Source organism: Notothenia rossii (genome assembly GCF_949606895.1).
Source record: "Notothenia rossii genome assembly, chromosome: 8".
Lineage (NCBI taxonomy): Eukaryota > Metazoa > Chordata > Actinopteri > Perciformes > Nototheniidae > Notothenia > Notothenia rossii.
In genome coordinates this window covers 64,273,742-64,292,317 of record NC_136906.1, presented here as the reverse complement: position 1 = coordinate 64,292,317, position 18,576 = coordinate 64,273,742, and the positions used below count along the sequence as shown (strand labels likewise).

General features: G+C 45.5%; 2 protein-coding genes across 8 annotated transcripts in view; both read left to right on the top strand.

The window, feature by feature from the left end:
• The first annotated feature begins 322 nt into the window (after nt 1-322).
• On the top strand, nt 323-9,066 carry gpatch2 (G patch domain containing 2). 5 transcript variants are annotated; one of them, XM_079646626.1, is made up of 10 exons: nt 324-527; nt 1,361-1,604; nt 2,275-2,822; nt 3,427-3,491; nt 3,583-3,780; nt 5,137-5,248; nt 5,688-5,727; nt 5,880-5,944; nt 6,175-6,263; nt 7,731-9,066. In XM_079646626.1, the coding sequence occupies exons 1-10, from the start codon at nt 478-480 to the stop codon at nt 7,898-7,900; spliced, it is 1,581 nt and encodes a 526-aa protein (XP_079502752.1). In that variant the 5' UTR covers nt 324-477; the 3' UTR covers nt 7,901-9,066. The 5 variants fall into 5 exon arrangements, with proteins under 5 accessions (XP_079502755.1, XP_079502752.1, XP_079502753.1 ...); XM_079646627.1 differs by having other exon boundaries at nt 2,275-2,825; nt 7,734-9,066; XM_079646625.1 differs by having other exon boundaries at nt 325-527; nt 2,275-2,825.
• Nucleotides 9,067-9,504: 438 nt separating this feature from the next.
• LOC307016706 (estrogen-related receptor gamma-like) overlaps nt 9,505-18,576 on the top strand; it is a 39,395-nt gene continuing 30,323 nt past the window's right edge. The window contains exons 1-2 of one of the 3 annotated variants that reach the window (XM_079645953.1): nt 9,505-9,686; nt 17,612-17,995. The gene's annotated coding sequence lies outside the window, so the exon portion shown is untranslated. Of the gene's footprint in view, nt 9,687-17,601; nt 17,996-18,576 lie in introns of all 3 variants that reach the window. The other 2 variants (XM_079645952.1, XM_079645954.1) reach the window with 2 other exon arrangements.

The following is an 18,576-nucleotide window of genomic DNA, read 5'->3' as shown; positions in this document are numbered from 1 at the left end:
TATAACCAGAGACTAATTGAATCCTCTGAGTCACATATAGGCTACTACAAAAAAGGCCTATTTTGATCAACTTACAAAACAAATGCATCTTAGCCTTAATAATACAAAGTTTGTGTTTAGAATTGTTGTAAGTGTTTTAATTACAATAAATTAAATCAAAATACATTGTTGTTGTTCTTTTGTTGTTGATGCTCTCAATTGTTTTGTATAGTGATGAAATGCATATTTGTTTTATATATTATTATTATTTGGATCATTATTATTATGACATTGTAATTGTTTGGCTGTGCACAATGCCAACATCATTTTTTTATGCAGCACTTGAAGGCAACACAATACCTTCTGCTGCTTTTCCTCCTCTTGTCGCATATTGATCCAGCTAGCTGATCGTTAGCTTTTTTGTCAGAATGATGTCTGTGGTGTCTAAATGTTTGTCAGTTGTTTCTGGCTAATGGTATCTGGCATTTGGGGGCTTTAATGTACCGTGCAGCTAATCTAACAACCATCGGCAAAGCGGGAACCGGCTGGTAGGTGGTCTTTGAAATCACTGAGACGTAACATATTGTTCACGTCCACTCAACTCTCGTGAATGAGCCAGCTAGAGAGCTAACACTAGCAATGCTAACTAGCTAGCACCAAATATAATCTGCTATATAGACATTGTTGTTTATCTTCTGAGGACAGTAGTTAAAAATACCACCATTTATAAATGGGAATATAAGCTCTTTGCTGTGGTTGTGTTGTTATCTTAAGTGATCGATGGAAGTTTGTTGTAACGTAAATTGACTTAGCTTGCAAACGTTAGCTTAAACAGCTAACAAATAACAAGAGAAACAGCTAACTAAAGAGGAGTAATGTTGGTGGTAGTTGCAGAGCATTTTGTAAGCGGCATCACAGGCAGTTAAATCAGAGCTGACTATTTGTTAGCGTAAGTATTACGCCGAAAACTCATCCTGTGTTGCATCCAACTTTGCTCGACGAGAAGGGATCGATTTTGTGTGTCAAATTTGAAGAATTAGCCATCTTGCTAACGTGTTTTTCATAGTTGCTCATGTCAAACAGCTAAGCTAAGTAACGTTAATCTGCTTGACAATGATGGTCCCATACTTATCTGTCGTCTCCTCCTTCAATGACAATCTGCAAATCATTCCTACATACACACACTAATAATACCCTTTTACCATAGACTATATGTATAGCTTTTTAATGCCTGCTGTCAAAATATGTATCTCAACAGCATTATTGGCTGTCCTGCAGACTCTGCTGACTCTTCAATAAAACTCAATCTTAAATGATTTTTAGTGTCCAAGCATGTGACAAGATGTGTTAACCAGTATCTCCTTCTATGCCTCAACTTTAGGCACTTTAGCCGGACGATGGACGAGCTGGTCCATGACCTGGTGTCAGCCCTGGAGGAGAGCTCTGAGCAGGCTGCCCGTGGGGGTTTCGGGGATGGAGGAGACCATGCTCTGGCTGTGGGCTGTCTGCTGAAGAGGCAGGCTCGGAAGCGTAGAGGCAGGAAACGACGCTCGGACAACCCGCACCCGCCGTGGGAGGCAGGCCACCTCAGTGAGGGCTCAGAGTCCAGCGTGGAAGAACACAAGGTGAGTGGATGGAGGGCATTGATTTACACATAGATCTTTAGGCTAAAAACTCTCCCTGTAAAAGGTGCTTGAGTAAAACACTTCAGATGTCCATAAATGTTGTTTTGTTGCTCACCCTGTGTTTCTCAAGTGCAAAAAATGGGAAAAGTAGCCAAAATTATTATCATTGTTAAAGCAACCATGAGGGAAGTGACTGGTATAAAGCCCAAAAAGTGCATGAATCATACAAGTTAGATCAACTATCAAATATGCTGATCTACTTGAGATGTTACACTCGAGATAGAAAAAGTATATATTTTTTAATTCAAATCACTGTAATATCAGAGATCTAGTAGCACACATTTTTCATACTATTCTCACAGTTTTCTCCCTTTTTTCAAATAGATATCCCACCAAAGCAGAGAAACCTTAATCTGATCTGATCCTTTAGAAACCGTAAACTGCTCGTCTCCACATAAAGTTGGAATTGCCCAATTAGTACAGATTACCTGCAGTTTTAAGTATTCTTTACTGTATTGAACCATAACACATAATCACTTCAAGGTTTCCCTCTGTTTTAATCTGTCTTTTATGCTTACTCGTATAGCTTTGGGGGTATTAACAATCCAAATGTGTTCCCAGTTTAGCATCAGTCACCTTCTGATATGAACCACATTGACGTGTCTTGCAGGACTACCGAGCCAGTACAGGGGGGGTCTCGGCTGCCAACAGCCATGCCCGTGACAACAGCGACTCGGATGAACAACTTGGCCCCAAACGGCGCACCCTCATCGCAGCAGAAACAGGACGAAGCAAGCGACCGATTTGGCCGGACGACCTGGGTGTCCTGGGGTCCGCAGAGGGAACTCGCAGCCTCAGGCGGAGACGAAAGGTCAAACGTATGGCGGTAGACCCCCCTGCAGAACCAGAACCCCCTTCCTGCACCATGCTAGGGCCCCCGCCTGTCCCCAAAGCCCGTGTCGGTGCCAGGCCACATAGAATGGGTGCTAATGAGGGCAGGGGGCCTATGGAGTTGTATGGAGGTGGAATGATGGGGCCTGGGGGAGGGAAGAACAGGGTGAAGAAGAGGAAAATGGCCCCCCACAGACTGGGGATGGAGGCTGCAGATGAAGGGGTGGTGGTGGAGAGTGAGGACCCCATCTCTTCTCCAACAGAAGGGTCCAAGGACAAGATGGAGTTGGAGGAGCAGAAGGGCTCAGATGAGGACATGAGTGACAGGTGGTTAGTGTATATGCTTTTGTTTTTATTCATTCCCAGGAAGTTTCCACTCCTCCGTCTCTGCTGCTGTATTCTGTGTTCATAGGTATGTGTGTGTAGGCCAACGGCTGATGAGAACCGTGTTGTGTACAGTGTAGGGCTTGCAAACTGCCACACTTTTTATTTGGACGGGAATTAATTTCCTTCGCTGAATATCAAAAGCAGTCAATTCTGAAAAACTGACATAGAATATTCGGTCAGTTTTTTTAACGTCTTGTTTCCTTACCAACCGGAAAGATCCTGATTTTAAATGTTGCCAAATTAAGATTTCTCGGTTGATGCACTTGTACTGCTCATTCTCTTAAAAAAACATAAAACATTGGCTTCTCTTAATTAATTGAGGAAAATTGACTGTAGAAAACCATATTTTAATGTATCAAAAAAGTGATATTTTGGTATCTATTGTAAACTGAGGTAGCTTAGTGGCATTCTAATCCTAAACCTTTGCTCAATTCCCCACACTGTGTGTAAGCTAGCTTGTGTTTCTTGAATCGACAATTGTTTATGGTGAAATGTATGGTATTCTATTTCCCTAAATCTCCATCTTCCTCTCTCTCCTTTTCAGTGAGACCAGTAGTGTCAGTAACAGCAGTGACGGAGGCCTCTACACCAACGATGAGGGGAGGCAAGGTACAAACTCCAATATGTTAATATTATTGGTCAAAAACTCCTTTTTATATTTTTTATAAAAACCATGGTCACATGTTGGTCTCTCTTCCAGCTGATGACGAGCAGAGCGACTGGTTCTTTGAAGGTGAGCCGGGTTCCGGTTCAGCTCCCGGGGGGGCTTGCGGGATAGCGGGGGTGGTCCCCTGGTGGGAGAGGGAGACGGCTTCAGAGGAGCTGGACTTAACTGACCCCGTCTTCAACAGCATCCTCAGCGGGTCCTTCCCCCTCATGGGGCCTGGAGGACAGAGAGGTAACCTGTTTTTAAGAAACTCAGACGAACTATAATGAAATGTCTTTTAATATGTAGATAACAGGAGTGATTTGGTTGGATTAGGTACAGTTACACACATTTTATTGTTGCAGTCTCATTCATGACCAGTAGGAGGCAAACACAAATCAATGTTTAGCAGTTTGCCAATAAAGTGTTGTTGTATAGTCAGGGTTTCCACGGGGTCTTAAAAAGTATTAAAAGTTGAAAAATCAATTTAGCAAAAATTAAGACCATTAAAAATGATCAAACGGCATTTTCCAAGGTATTACATTTTGTAACTTGTTTTCAATAAGTATATAAATTGTCCAAAGAGGTTGTATTCTACAGTGTGCCTGAATGTAATCATTGCGTAGGTGTGTAGTGTGATTCTGTGTAGTTTATTTATGGAATCCCGTTGGATTTGACGTCATCTGAACGGGACATCGCACGCTCACTGCTTGATAGAGCGCGGAGGTCCGTTTACGCCGGTTGTTAAACAACAACGTTATGGGGAAATGCAAGTTTGCGTCCAAATGGTTGGAAGATAAGTAGGAAGGAAAATCAATACTGTATAAAGTAAATGTGAGGTAAAGTGTGTCGCCAATGTAAACGGTTAAAACTCAAAGTGGCGATGAGGTCTTAAAATGTATGGAAACTTTGGAAAGGGTCTTAGAAAAGGTCTTAAAAGGTATTACATTTGACTTCAGGATTCCTGCATATACCCTGATAGTAGATATAGGAAGTAAAATCCCCCATCGTAAGCAACAAAGAAGACATTTGTTTTACATCCCAGTGTCCATTCTCTGTGGTCACTGTATTGTGTACTGATGTATGGCTGCTTAATTGATTGGCATTTGATTTCAAATTGAATTATGGCAAAATATGCAAGTTTTCATTCTGACAGAAGTGTCATGGAGCTGCAGAAAACTCCTATCCTACAAATGGTATTCAATAGACTTGCAAATCCTTTAAATGTTTCAAAAATGATCATATATCGCTATGTCTGATATCACAATTCATATCGTAATTGCAATACCAGTTAAAATAACCTATAATAATCTGTCAAATGTTCAAAACGGCATTGTTTCACTGAAATAGCTTCAACATCAGAGAGTCACATTCTTAACGGAAATCTACTGACACAAAGTACTTCATTGAATTTCTACTTGCGATTATTGTTAAAATAACTGCAAGTAATAATTATTTCCAACTCCTGCAGCCCTTTAAAATATAAACATAGGTATCCCAAAGGACTTTGATTTACTTAATTGTGAACATTATCAAACTGATTTATCATTTAAAATAATGAACATGCTGAGTTTTGTTGCTGACGACTTGCTTGACTTCCTTCTTCAGGGTTCCATGCCAGGCTGAGCCGTCTCCATAGTAACCAGCATGTACCCCAGGCAGGCAGCTCCGGACAGAGCTTCAACGACCGGCTGGGCAGACAGAGCCAGGACCCCCACGAGTGAGTCCTCATCTTCTATACTTTACATATATGCTTTTAAAGTTTGTATTATTGTACTTGTTTTTCATTGGTTTTGTTTTTAAACTACTCAAAGGATTGTAGCACAAGGAGTTGCATTGTATGATTATGACAAAAAGAAGAAGTTAAGGCCGGGAAAGGTAGCAGAATTCAGATTTGATTGGCCTTGACACAAATTTGGTTTCCAGACAAAAACTAAATATCTTAGATTAGTATTAATACAATAGAAAAGCAAACAGCAAAGGTTGTCCCGAGATAACGTTTTTAAAGGTTCTTAAGTTTCTTTAAAAGTTTCTGTGATGGACGAGGGCCAGCAGTTCACTTACGACAAGATAATTAATAGCAGTTTGGTTTCGGTCTGTGGAAGGCAGCCTTGATGGCTCTCAATTACATTATTAATTTATTATTAAATCTCCAACAGGCCTTGGTTCAGCTCGGGCTCCAGGAGAGAGCACGGACAGGTGAGTTTCTTTTTCCCCCAAAGTTAACATTTTGATCTATAGCACTGTCCTTGGTGGTTGCTGTTAAATGCACTACTTAGTTTTATTGCAAGGATTACCTGCTTGATCATTCACTTTAATACCCCCCCTCCCTTTCCTTACTGCCACTCCAGTTGCATTGGGACTCTCGGTCAGACAGAGGGCATCGGAGGAGCTGTTCAGTGAAAACAGCCAGCAGGTGAGAACAACACTTGAGAAAAACGTCAGTGATTTATGAGCGAAACGCCCAACTCATTTCCTTTTTTAGTACCTGCCTTTTGTTTCTGCTGCAGTCTCATCGACATAACTCCTCATTGGTTTTCACAACGGGTATTTTTTTTTTTTCAAATGAGGAAGAATAATTTCCACTGTGTTACTTGAGCTCAACTAATGCCCACATATTTTTGTCTCGCTTGGCTGGTTTTGCAGACAGACCAGCGGGCACCTGGGCTCTCTGTGTACAGGGGATGTCAAGCGGAGGCGAAAAGCAGCCCCCCTCGGTTCCACCGCCCCCCCAGGTATTGGACCTAGCTACACCTAACGCACCATCTGGCACTTTTTTTCTTTTTTTTTTTTACCACGTTTTCTTTTTCGTATTTTTGGCTCTCGCCTGTTTCTCCTCCCCCTCTTGGTTGAGCGCAGTATGTCCACCAGCCTGCTTTCCTCGTTGCCTTCTGTCTTGCACACACACTGATGTAAACACGGGGGACGGGGATGAAAAATGAGGGATTCACTACGCATCTTTAAAAAGAGAGAAGGGAGTCCCTCAGCCTTCGTGTTGCTCCCTCTCCTCCTCTCTCATTATTAAATGGCGCTTTTCCTCCTAAACCCCTTTCCTCCTAAGCTTTGTTGGACAAGAGTCAGCTGGCTAGTCATGCTGTCAGAGCCGAGATACTGGATTAGCTCTTAGCCTGTAACACTTGTGCATCAGGCCACTCCCCCTCCCCCCAAACCACTCTCTTTACCTCTGGGCCATTTGGAGGAGGAGGGGAGAGATAGCAGAAAATGTAACCCCCATTATAATATATAGAGTCTGATCCATGTGTTATTATTCAAGCATCATTTGGCTCGTGATACCTTGTAGTTTCATGTATTATATATTTATTTTTATGGTCCAAAGCACTTGATACTCGCTCAAGACCCGGATGTAGGTCTGATGAACAGCAGGTCGCTAAACTCACAGCAGGGGGGCAACGGCGATGTCCTGCCAAATTCACTTCCTGACAATTTCAACCATCGTCTGAGTAAATGAGCGTGCGGCTTTGACCTGCGCTCCACATGAATCAAGACGGGATTAAACGGGCAAACAGGTCGACCCACTAGTCTGTTTGGAAACAGACATGCGTGCGCTTTTATTTAGCGGCAGTACCAGACGGCAGACAGAATCTCCATTAGTCAATTAACGTGTCCATTAAGGCTGCACGGAACAACGCTACAGCATCCACTTTGCGATGTGCGCATTCGTCATGCATGTGAAGAGAAGCAAATCAACCCACACGTCATACTCATTTGCTGCTGCATACATAAAGGAAAAGTGGTACAGTTCTATTTTGCCAGGACTAATCTACAAGATGAGTTTTAAATGTTCTTGAATACAGAGTTTATTATTATACAGGAACATTCAGTCTGCAACAACAGAACAGGCCCCTGGAATAATGTAGGAACAGAAGAAAAAAACAGAAAATGAAGATTTTGGTTGTAAAAAAAAAAAGCAACACAACGTCAGTATGAATATCTCTCGGTTAATGAATTTACCAAAAAAAAGACTTTTTGGTTAAGAGTCCTGTCGTTTTTCATATACTGGAAAGAAATTGCATATATATCAGTGTCTTTTCTCTCATTTCTTATAACAAGTTACCAGAGCCAATGTCTACAAAACTGACCCATTTAGAATAACAAAAACAGGAACTCTATTTTAGATATGTACACCTACAAACGATATGTCGATAACTCGCTATTTTCTAACCTGTAACTTCTCCTTTCAGTAGTGGTGGGGGAGAATGCACCCCCCCTCCCTGACACTAACATGGGGAGCCGCATGATGCAGAGCATGGGCTGGAGCCCGGGGATGGGCCTGGGTCCGGAGGGCAGGGGCATGACCGAACCCGTCCGGGCCACGCAGAGACCCAAAGGAACGGGCCTAGGCTTCAACTGAGAACCCGAGGATTCTGGATCCTGAACCTGAAGGATGCTGGGAGAAGACACTGAGAGAAACAGAGAGCGAGGGAGAGGAAATGCTGCTCAGGGCGACGAACGATAAAAAAAACAGTCCAGAATAACCCAGACATGTGAGTCATAAGTAGGAAAGGAATCAGTCTTGTCCTAGCAACAGTCGAGACAAACTTTCCCATATTGGGGAAACCGCGAGACGCCTGGCACATCCACACAGATAGAGAGAAGACTCGTGGAAGTGATTGAAACGGAACAGGAGAAAAGACTTCATGCAACGGGACCTTTCACAAAACTCCATGTTGGAGATATCATATGACATTGATGCCTCATTAGCGTGTTGTACTGATCCAATGATGACAGTGTGGTTTGTTTTCATTCAGTGGTATCAATTCCATAACGATAAATGGTTTCGTCTGACATGATTTTGGTCTCGGAGACATACCTCAAGATTCATTTTAGGTTCATTTTTTAAGGTAATGAAGTAAGGGTACACTACTTTTCCCCATCAATTTCATGGAAGAAGTTGTGCCATGAGAATGTTTTTATCCATCCAAAAACAAACAAACAATGAAATCAAACCAATCATTTATGTTCCCTTCATTGAGCGTATGCATGTATGCATGTGCTGCAGATTTGTTTAACTAAGAAAATACGCTAGGTTAAGTTGTGCCAATGCTAGCTTGACTGTACTGCAGACTGCTGGATATAGCCTCCCATAGTCATGCTCAATGACTTTACACACACTGTATGACAAATATATGATTCTCTGGTTACAGAAATTCCAACATCTCCAAACAGTTTTGGAAATTCCCCCCGAAAAAAATCTAAGACTATTGCTGTCATTGGCTGTGTTTTGAAAGTTCATTCATACCTTTCACAGGTGTTTTCACTTTGCCTGATTAGGTCTAATTAGCGATAAGTGAAAACACCTGTGTGACTGTGCAGGACCTTTTTTAAATGACATTTATTTAAAAACTTTATTTTAGACCCTTTGCCATTGACCTAACTGTGATATTGTTTCTTGTGTTCATTTAGCTTGCCTGCGACCATAGATTGTCCAATACCAATTTGGAAATTATTTTCAGTGCAAGTATAGAGATTAAGATCTAGAAAAATAAATGAAATTATGAATTAAAAAATGAGAAATAAGTTGTTCTGTATCAATATTTGTCTCCTTTTTAATGTTTGTTTTGGGCACCGGGTGGATGTTCTTGAGATGTCAGTGACGGAAACAAATATCTCAGAAACTCAAAGCCGAAATAATGACACGTTGTTTTGCGATTTCAGGTCAGGACATCCAATAATTACATTTGGCCGGATATTTGTTTTTTAATATTTACAAATAACAAGGATAAACACCTCTTTTAGGAATAACGTGACATTTTCGAAAATGCTGTTCTCATTCATAACACTCTGTTCGATGTTTCACTATGGGATGCGCCTCAATGCGTATGCAAACAGAAGCATCAATCTCATTATGCCAATCCTGATTGGCTGGTGATCTTGACGTCTACGTCAGGGAATCCACCCACCCTATAAGTAGCTTGCGCTACAACGCAGCGTCATTCAAGCACCTTTTCTCGCTTCAGAGCACATCTCGAATTATCAGTAGCCGGGCTAGCTTAACGGTCCACAGACTGAACCCAAAGCTAACATTCGGTCGACGGGCGCTTGCCGGTTACTTTTTTGCTTTGCAAGAAGACTGAACAATATTAACACACCAGTTAATATTGTAATCTGCCTCGACGTTTCTTTCTTTTGAAATTACGGTAAGGTTTGATTTTTTCTTCAAGCTAGTAACATACCTGTTGCTAGCTTTTTTCCCTCCACACCGACACCACGGTAGCGAGGACGTTCTCTTTTCTCTCTCACACCAGAGGAGACGGAGATAAAAATAAAAGGTATTAACACACCAGTTAATATTCTTTAAAGAATCAAATCTACACCGTCGCTTTTTCCTTTCGGATTAACAAGGTTGGATTTTTTTCTCAGTAACGTACCTGTTACTAGCGTGTCCACTCCACGCCGACACCCCGGCAAACAAAGATGGACCCTTCTCTCCCTCACACCAGAGGAGTCAGGGTCTCGGAGGCTTGGCTATGCGGCTGCGGGTTTAAGATCTCAGGCACAGACTCACACCAGGTCTGCTCGTCCTGCCTCGGGCTGGAACACGCCCAGGAGGCTATCGATAACCCCGGCTCGTGCGGGCATTGTGCCCGCTTCACCATTAAGAGCCTCCGCCGACGGCTAGCATGCCAAGCTAGCTTGTCGGGACAGGACCCCCTCATGTCAGCTGATTCACCGGCTGGCAATCAAGACATGGTGGCGTCCGCCGCAGAGATTGAGTCCCGCGCTGTGTCGGGCTGGGGCTCAATAACAGCGGCAGCCGCTGAACCGGAGCCCCGCGCCGTGCCAGGCTGGGGTCCGGTGGCGGCAAGAACAGCGAGAGCGGAGCACCGCGCTGTGTCAAGCTGGGGCTCCCAACTGGACCTCACCATGGTTCCACCCGCGGAGGATGTCCTGGAGTTGGACTATATGGAGGAAGAAGAGGATGCCTCTGAGTTCCTCCTGTCCGACTCGGATGAGCACGAGGATAACATCTTCGTTTCATCGGCTCGGGCTGCAAAGCCGGGAGCGATGTCCGCTCTCCCGGGCGAAAGCACACCAGCTTCGCCCTGCCTAAGTATGGACTTGCAGGCCGTGTGTCAACGCGCTGTGTCCAGGCTGGACATCCCATGGCCTGAAGTGGCCAAGGAGACCTCCAGATCTCGCTACGAGGGGAAGCAATTGCCCCAAGCAGCGAGGACGAAGAGGCAGCTCCTTCCAGTCTTTCCGGAGATGCTGGACGAGGTGTCGGTCTCGTGGAGAGACCGCCCTTTCAGCAACAAGGCCCCAATCCAGGGTGCCTCCTCCCTGGACTGTGACGGTATGGAGAGGCTCGGCCTGCTCCGCATGCCGCCAATGGAACCGCTGGTGGCAACCCACCTCAAACCGAGGCTGGCTTTGACACAGAGCAGGAACCCCACGCTACCAGCAAAGGCAGACCGTTTTCAGTCAGCGATGACCGAACGGGCCAGTGGAATTGTATTATCACTGGCCCCACCATTGTAACCACTGGCCCAGAGCATTCGTCCAAAAAAAATCGACTTATAATGAAGTAAATTAACACATTTGTTGTAATAGCAATTTATGCACAAACTACATTACTACTTGTACTACAACATTTGAATCATCAGTTCTTCCTCATTTTCCTCAATTGTTCATATTTGGTTTATTAAAATAATGATATTGTGTTCATTGTTAAAAAATGTCTGCTATTATTATGAGTATTATTATTTGAATAATGCGCTTTCTGCCTTCCTGTCATTAGGAGTTAGAAATGTAATGGCTATGTAGTAGATTAGATTAGAACCTTCATTATCCTAAACTGCTGGGACATTTCCCTATAGCCTATACCTTTATATTTTCTACTCTTCACTTACTTGTCAGCATAGGTCGGCATTGATGTGCAGAGCCGACAGAAGACCTTGTTTATATTAGCATCATATTGAGAGGTGCAGTGACGAGTCCTAAAACCAGGAAGTAAGCTGCTGGTTCCCTCGACAAAAAGCAATGGGTTTCCTCCACAGGGTTTTGGAAAATTGCTGGAAATAAGGTCTGGAAAACAAACCTGTTTGATAAATGCACGTTTTGTTCAGCCGGATAATCTCCACATGTCTACCCTACTTTTATCATTTTCGAATCATAAATCTAATTGATAGATTATAAAAGGGTTTTAGGACGCGTCACTGCAACACTAGAAGCCAACTCCATCGATCAATCTGGCTGAAACTTTCTCTCCCTCTTCTTCTCATACTCCCTGTCACTCTCCTTTAACTCCTCTGGTGACTTTCTTTTATTTGAAGATTGTTTTTTGCCAGGCGCTTGACCGGTTACCGCTGGTATTAAAAACATTTAGGCGAATGGTTAGGTGGCGCGATAGTCTGTAGTGAAGGAGCGCGCTCCCGCTCACGGGTGCCTGCTCCCGCTGCGCTCCGCAGCAAACAGCTGTTTGCTTTTCACCCAACAACGACAACCGACTCACAAAACGCTATGTTGTAGCGTTAATAAACGAAACAATTTAACTAAATTGCCAATCAAAATACCAATACCACAGGACAATTCTTTTTTTTAAAGCAATATGTTTAGTGGCCCGAGCGGGCAAGTGGAAAGTACGTTATGCTGGCCCGGGGTGTCTAAATAGTGCTTCCGGGCCAGCGGGCCATTTATAATGTCAAGCCCTGCCAGGGCACTCAACGTCTCCTCGCTGCTGACCGCCGACCAGGCGGAGCTCTGCGAAGACTTGTCGAGCAAACCTGAGCCTGCCGTGTGGGACGAGATTGCAGCGATCACGGACATTTGCCTCGTGTGCAGCATTTGTGCAGTCCAAGCCACGGGCAAAGCACTGGGAACGATGGTGCTACAGGAGAGAGCCAGGTGGCTCAACCTGACGAACCTTCCAGACCGGGAAAAAGAGGATGTTCTGGACATGCCTATTGTTCCCGAGGCCATATTTGGCTCCGCTCTAGCTTCAATGAAGCTGAGATGTGAATCAAAAAAGAAGGAAGACGAGGCTCTCCAGCTCTGTCTCCCTCGAAGGGTCCAGCCGCCACCTTCAACGGTCCCGCGGCAGGCCTTCACTCAAGCTGCCTCACGTCCTGCCCGGTTCAAGATACCGAAGCAGCAGAGACCACAGCCCGTCCCGGGTCGCCAGCCCAGGCACGAGGCAAGGATGAGCTGGCCAAGAAGATCTCTGGCTCCGGCAGCTGCCACTCAGGCACAGCCGACCCAGGTTTTCAGCCACCAGGCGAGGAAGAAGAAGCGGGCGGCCTGACAGCCTCCTCTCCTCGACGAGGACGAGAGAGCTGGAAGTTCCCTGTTCCCCAGCTCCAGAAAACGTTCCAGTGTTAGATGCTCATGTATTTTCGGGGTGCCACCATGCCCCCATCTTCCCGGTGCCTCGAGTGATGCCAGAATGTCATCCTCAAGTTCGCGCCATAAGGGAAATGGACTAAACATCAAAGACAGCAAGTTCCGCTGCCTGTTTAAGTCACACAAACACATATCATCATTATTGTTTCCTAATAAATCATTTTCCACTGTCTTTTCCAGGCTTGAAGCCAAGGGCGCAGTCAATAAAAATGAAAAAAGCCCCAATAAAAACAATAAACAGTCTGTCGTCTACCCCTCTTTTGAGAGCGGCTAGGGCCTCTCTCAAAAGGCGGACATTAGACGGGATTGTGAAGGCACCAACGCCAGGGTTGTCAACCTGGGGTACCACCGTGTTCAGACACTAGAGGGCCCCATAACACAACAAATAAAGACACAGAGGGCAGACGACAGAGATGTGACATCTCCGCTCGCTTTAAGAAGCGAAAAGTGGAAGATGCTCACAGATTGGGTTTTCTTGACAGTAACACGGGGCTACAGGTTCCGATTCGCTGTCACCCCCCCTCGCTTCTCGGGCATTCTGTATTCACAAGCCCGGGGAGAGTCGGCCCATATTCTGGAGCAAGAGATTTTCTCGCTACTAGAAAAGAAGGCTATATCGATAATACCCGCCGAACAGAGTCAGAGCGGCTTTTATTCCAAGTATTTCCTCGTTCCCAAACGGGGAGGGAACGGAATTCGGCCTATACTAGATTTGAGAGCTCTGAACAAATATCTCAAAAGATACAAATTCAGAATGCTCACTCACACATCTCTGTTGCGTCTCGTGCGCCAAAACGACTGGTTCACATCAGTCGACCTGAAAGATGCGTATTTCCACATCCCAGTATATTACCCACACAGGAAATATCTGAGGTTCGCCTTTCAGGGTGTCTGTTACGACAGAGTCCTTCCCTTCGGTCTGTCTCTCGGCCTGCGAGTGTTTGTACGGTGTACGGAAGCCGCGATAGCCCCGTTAAGACAACAGGGTATTCGCTTGGCAACTTATCTGGACGACTGGCTGCTTCTCGCACAGTCGGAGCAAGAGGCTATTACGCAGACGAATGTCCTCGTAAAACACCTGCTCGATTTGGGTTTCGTAATAAACACAGAAAAGAGCATGTTGTCTCCAGCCCAGACTGTACTCTTCCTGGGCCTACACCTGAATTCGGTGCCCTTTACAGCCCGCCTGTCAGCAAAAAGAGTGAAAGCCTTCAGAGCTTGCCTCGCTCATTTCCGGCTATGCAAATATGTTCTCTTCAGATCATGTCTGCGGTTACTGGGGCTCATGGCGTCAGCCATCCTGGTGGTACGACTGGGACGCTTACACATGAGGGAGTTTCAGTGCTGGGTAGCTGCCCTCAGACTGGACCCCGCGCGTCATGGCGCGCGGAGAGTGATGGTCACTATGAAATGCGTAATGGCGTACTGGCTACACCCGACTTTTCTAGGACGGGGCGTGCCTATGGGTGCTGTCCTATCGCGGAAGGTGGTCACCACAGACGCATGTCTGATGGGCTGGGGGGGTATATACGAAGGTCGACCTGTGAGGGGTCTCTGGAGCAGAGACCTCCAACGGTCACACATAAATTATCTGGAGCTTTTAGCGGTGTTCCTCACCCTAAAATGCTTTCTGACTTTTCTCAGAGGACATCATGTCCTCGTGAGGACAGACAACACGACCACAATATCGTATATAAACCGCCAAGGGGGTTTGCGTTCTCTCCAGTTACACATGCTGGCACGCAAACTGATCTTATGGAGCTGCGGACGTCTCCTCTCTCTGAGAGCGACGCACGTACCAGGAGTGATGAACCTCGGGGCAGATCTGCTTTCCAGAGGTGCACCACTATATGCAGACTGGACTCTACATCCAATGGTTGTGAGTCAGCTGTGGGTGCGTTACGGCCGAGCCGCGGTAGATCTGTTCGCATCAAAAGAAAATGCTCAATGTCAGCTGTTCTTTTCAATGCGCGACGCGATGTGGACGCGCTCGCGCACATTTGGCCTCCGTTCCTTCTGTACGCGTTCCCACCCCTGGCTCTGATACCCCCAACTCTGGCCAGAGTGAGAGAACAATGCCACACACTGATCCTGATAGCTCCACACTGGCTTGCAATGTACTGGCTGGCGGAGATATATCAGCTGCTGTGCGGGCAGCCGTGGTAGCTCCCACTACGCAGGGACATACTGTCTCAGGCGGGGGGGACGATCTTTCACCCATACCCAGAGCGCTTGGCACTATGGGCCTGGCCCGTGAGTGGTACAATCTGAACACAGTGGGACTCCCTCAGAAGGTGATAAACACTATTCAGAGTGCAAGAGCTTCCTCCACCAGTTCTCTCTATGACTGTAAGTGGAGGGTGTTTGAGGAGTAGTGCCTTCAAAAAGGACACATCTCTTTTCAATGTCCTGTCGGGGAGATTTTATCATTTCTACAGGACCTAATTGATTAACACAGAGCTTTCTCTACGATCAAAGTGTACCTGGCTGCTATTGCTGCATGCCATGTGGGCTTTGAGGGAAAGACGGCTAGCCAACATCCTTTGGTCTGCCGTTTTATGAAAGGGGCTCGCAGGCTCCTCCCTGTTTCCAGGTCACTGGTGCCCTTATGGGACTTGGCAGTGGTTTTAGATGGGCTCACTCGACCTCCATTTGAACCCCTGGAAGAAGCTGACATGAAACACCTTTCACTGAAGACAGTGCTGTTACTGGCTCTGGCATCTGCAAAGCGAGTCAGTGACATTCATGCGCTCTCTGTACATCCTTCATGCACTCAGTTTGCCCCGGGGCAAACGAGAGTGTTGCTGAAGCCCAACTCTGCCTTTATACCTAAGGTGGTTGGCTCATGTACCCCATTGACATTGTGGCATTTCCTCCGCCGCTGTGTTCCTCTGAGGAACAGCGGCCGAAGTTGCTGTGTCCAGTTCGTGCTTTACGCACCTATATGGACAGGTCAAAAGAGTTTTGTTGCAAAGACCAACTCTTTATATCCTGGGCTAACCCTCAGAAGGGCAAGCCCGTTACCAGGCAACGGCTCTCCCACTGGATTGTGGAAGCGATTGCTCTGGCTTATACGAGTCAGGGTTTGCAGGCACCAACGGGCCTGCGTGCTCATTCTACTCGTGGACTGGCTACATCCTGGGCTTTGTTCAAGGGTGTTTCCATCCAAGACATTTGTGCAGCAGCGAGCTGGTCCTCACCGCTCACTTTTGTCCGCTTTTACAGGCTAGATGTCTCTGCTCCAAGTGTGGCCCGCGCAGTGCTGGGCCCCGTGTTGAGACAGGACCTGTTAAGTTCTGGTTGTTTTGGTGATTTTCGAGATAAGCATGTCTAGCAATACGGGAGTTTCAATATCCCATAGTGAGACATCGAACGGAGTGTTATGAATGAGAACTATTGGTTACTTAGGTAACCCCAGTTCTCAGAGTAACATGAAGTGAGATGTCTCACCAGACGGCCCTTCTTGCTAAGGCGAAGCGAGAAGAGGTGCTTATTTTGAATGACGCTGTGTCGTAGCGCAAGCTACTTATAGGGTGGGTGGATTCCCTGACGTAGACGTCAAGATCACCAGCCAATCAGGATTGGCGTAATGAGATTGATGCTTCTGTTTGCATACGCATTGAGGCGCATCCCATAGTGAGACATCTCACTTCATGTTACTCTGAGAACTGGGGTTGCGTAAGTAACCTAAAGTTTCCAGTTTTTATGCTAAGCTAAGCTAAAAGGTTTGACCCTTGCCTAATGTTGAATGGACATACTGATATCAAACTTTTTGGAAGAGAGCAAACAAGCACATTTTGCAACGTTGAACCCCTCCTTTTCAATTTATTCATTCAATAATTGAGCTGAAAGGTTAATATTAGAGACAAATTAGCTTGTCAGTGCTCTGCGATGGGCAAAATATGAAATGCAGACTCATTCTAAAATAGTGTCATACATGAATATTCAGCATTTCTGTACTGTACTGTTTCTTGCTATCCAACATTTACGCCTATACTGATATCCCAAAAATAACCTTTATCCGCCAGTAGGCTACATTGTTTTTAAAGGGGACATATCATGCTTATGTTTTAGTATCATAATTGTATTTGGGTTTCTACTAGAACACTTTTTTTTCCTTCTGCATGCGGTCTGTTTGAATATGTATTCACCCTCGGTGTGAAACGCTCTGTTTTAGAGTCTGTCTCTTTAAGCTGATTGGCTCGCCAGAAAAACCTGCACACCTTTACATAAAGTATGTAGCTCCAAAGCCAGAGGTGAAGATGGATGTGTGACAGTATATATTCTAATATGCCTGCATGTAACATCAGAGGTGGAGCCAAACCTGAACGGCTTGTTAAATCCCATGTTTTATGATTTAGGATCCCACAAAAAAACCTACTGGGCTGTCTTATTTTATAGTTTGCTGGTTGGTTATCACTCCAGATACACAAATGTATGCGCTCAAGCACTGAAAAGGACGTTTTTCATAATATATCCCCTTTAAAAACGAATTTTACAGCTGCATCAGGGACTGTTTTATTGTTTGAAATTAGTTTTGTAAGGGTACTTGTCTAATCCATAGGTGCCCATAAGAACACATGCCCTCTAAATATTCCCAACTGCTATCAACACATGCATCACATTCACATGCTGACTCAACATCGCTGAAATATGATGCTCTCTCCGTCTCCCTCCCTCTCTTCCTCTCTCCCTCTCTCCCATCTTTGCAAGGCTGCAATAGAAATCCCTCCTCTGTATCTATGGGAATACAGGAGTGCTGTGTGTCCTCTACCCTCCCCTCTACTCACCACCTCCCCTCTGCATATAAGGGAACGCTGGCTGCCCCCCCTCCCCTCCCCACGCCACCCCTTTCCTCTTAGACACACTTTCTGTCTGACACACTCTCTCAGGACGCCCCTGTGAGCCAGCTAGGTAAAACTCGGCACTGGATGAGAGTGAGAGGAGAGAAAGAGAGGGAACGTGTGTTTATGTATGTGTGTGTGTGTGTGTGTGCTGCTGCATCGCTGAGCTACAGAGACCGGAGGCGAGGAGAGCGTTTGTCCTTGAGACTGACTGACTGACTGCAGCTGTAGAGCGGAGGACCAGCCGGTGGATGAAACTGACAGTAAGTGCAGTAAGATGAGCGGATGGTGAAGAAGTGAATGAATGCTTCTTTTAATTACAGCTAATGTGGTTTTCTTACTGTCTGCTTAGTAACAGTCCAGTGGAGTGTTTGAATGGAAACAGAGGTGTGTGTGTGTGTGTGTGCGTGTGTGTGTGTGTGTGTGTGTGTGTGTGTGTGTGTGTGTGTGTGTGTGTGTGTGTGTGTGTGTGTGTGTGTGTGTGTGTGTGTGTGTGTGTGTGTGTGTGTGTGTGTGTGTGTGTGTGTGTGTGTGTGTGTGTGTGTGTGTGTGTGTGTGTGTGTGTGTGTGTGTGTGTCCGACCAGGTGAAGGTCTACTGTGTTCCCAGGTGAACTCATCTCTCAGGCTTCTTATTGGCTCCCATCAATACTTGCTGCTCAGTCTCTGTACGACTTTGTAATCAGTTCAGTTGCAGTTTGTCTACATCAGTGTTTGTCTGTCGTCAAGAAAGATGTCAGTAAACACAACATTACTGTACAGCTCCTCTTCCTCGGCGCTTCTGTTGACCGATCGATATTAGTTCTGCATCTATAATTGGAAGTCATAATTTATGGAGAACCTCCA

Coding starts and splice junctions, on each gene's coding strand:
- gpatch2 (XM_079646625.1), top strand. CDS start 478: ATGTACCGTGCAGCTAATCTAACAACCATCGGCAAAGCGGGAACCGGC. Junction 2,826..3,426: donor GAGGACATGAGTGACAGGTG/GTTAGTGTATAT, acceptor TCTCCTTTTCAG/TGAGACCAGTAGTGTCAGTA. Junction 5,728..5,879: donor CCAGGAGAGAGCACGGACAG/GTGAGTTTCTTT, acceptor CTGCCACTCCAG/TTGCATTGGGACTCTCGGTC.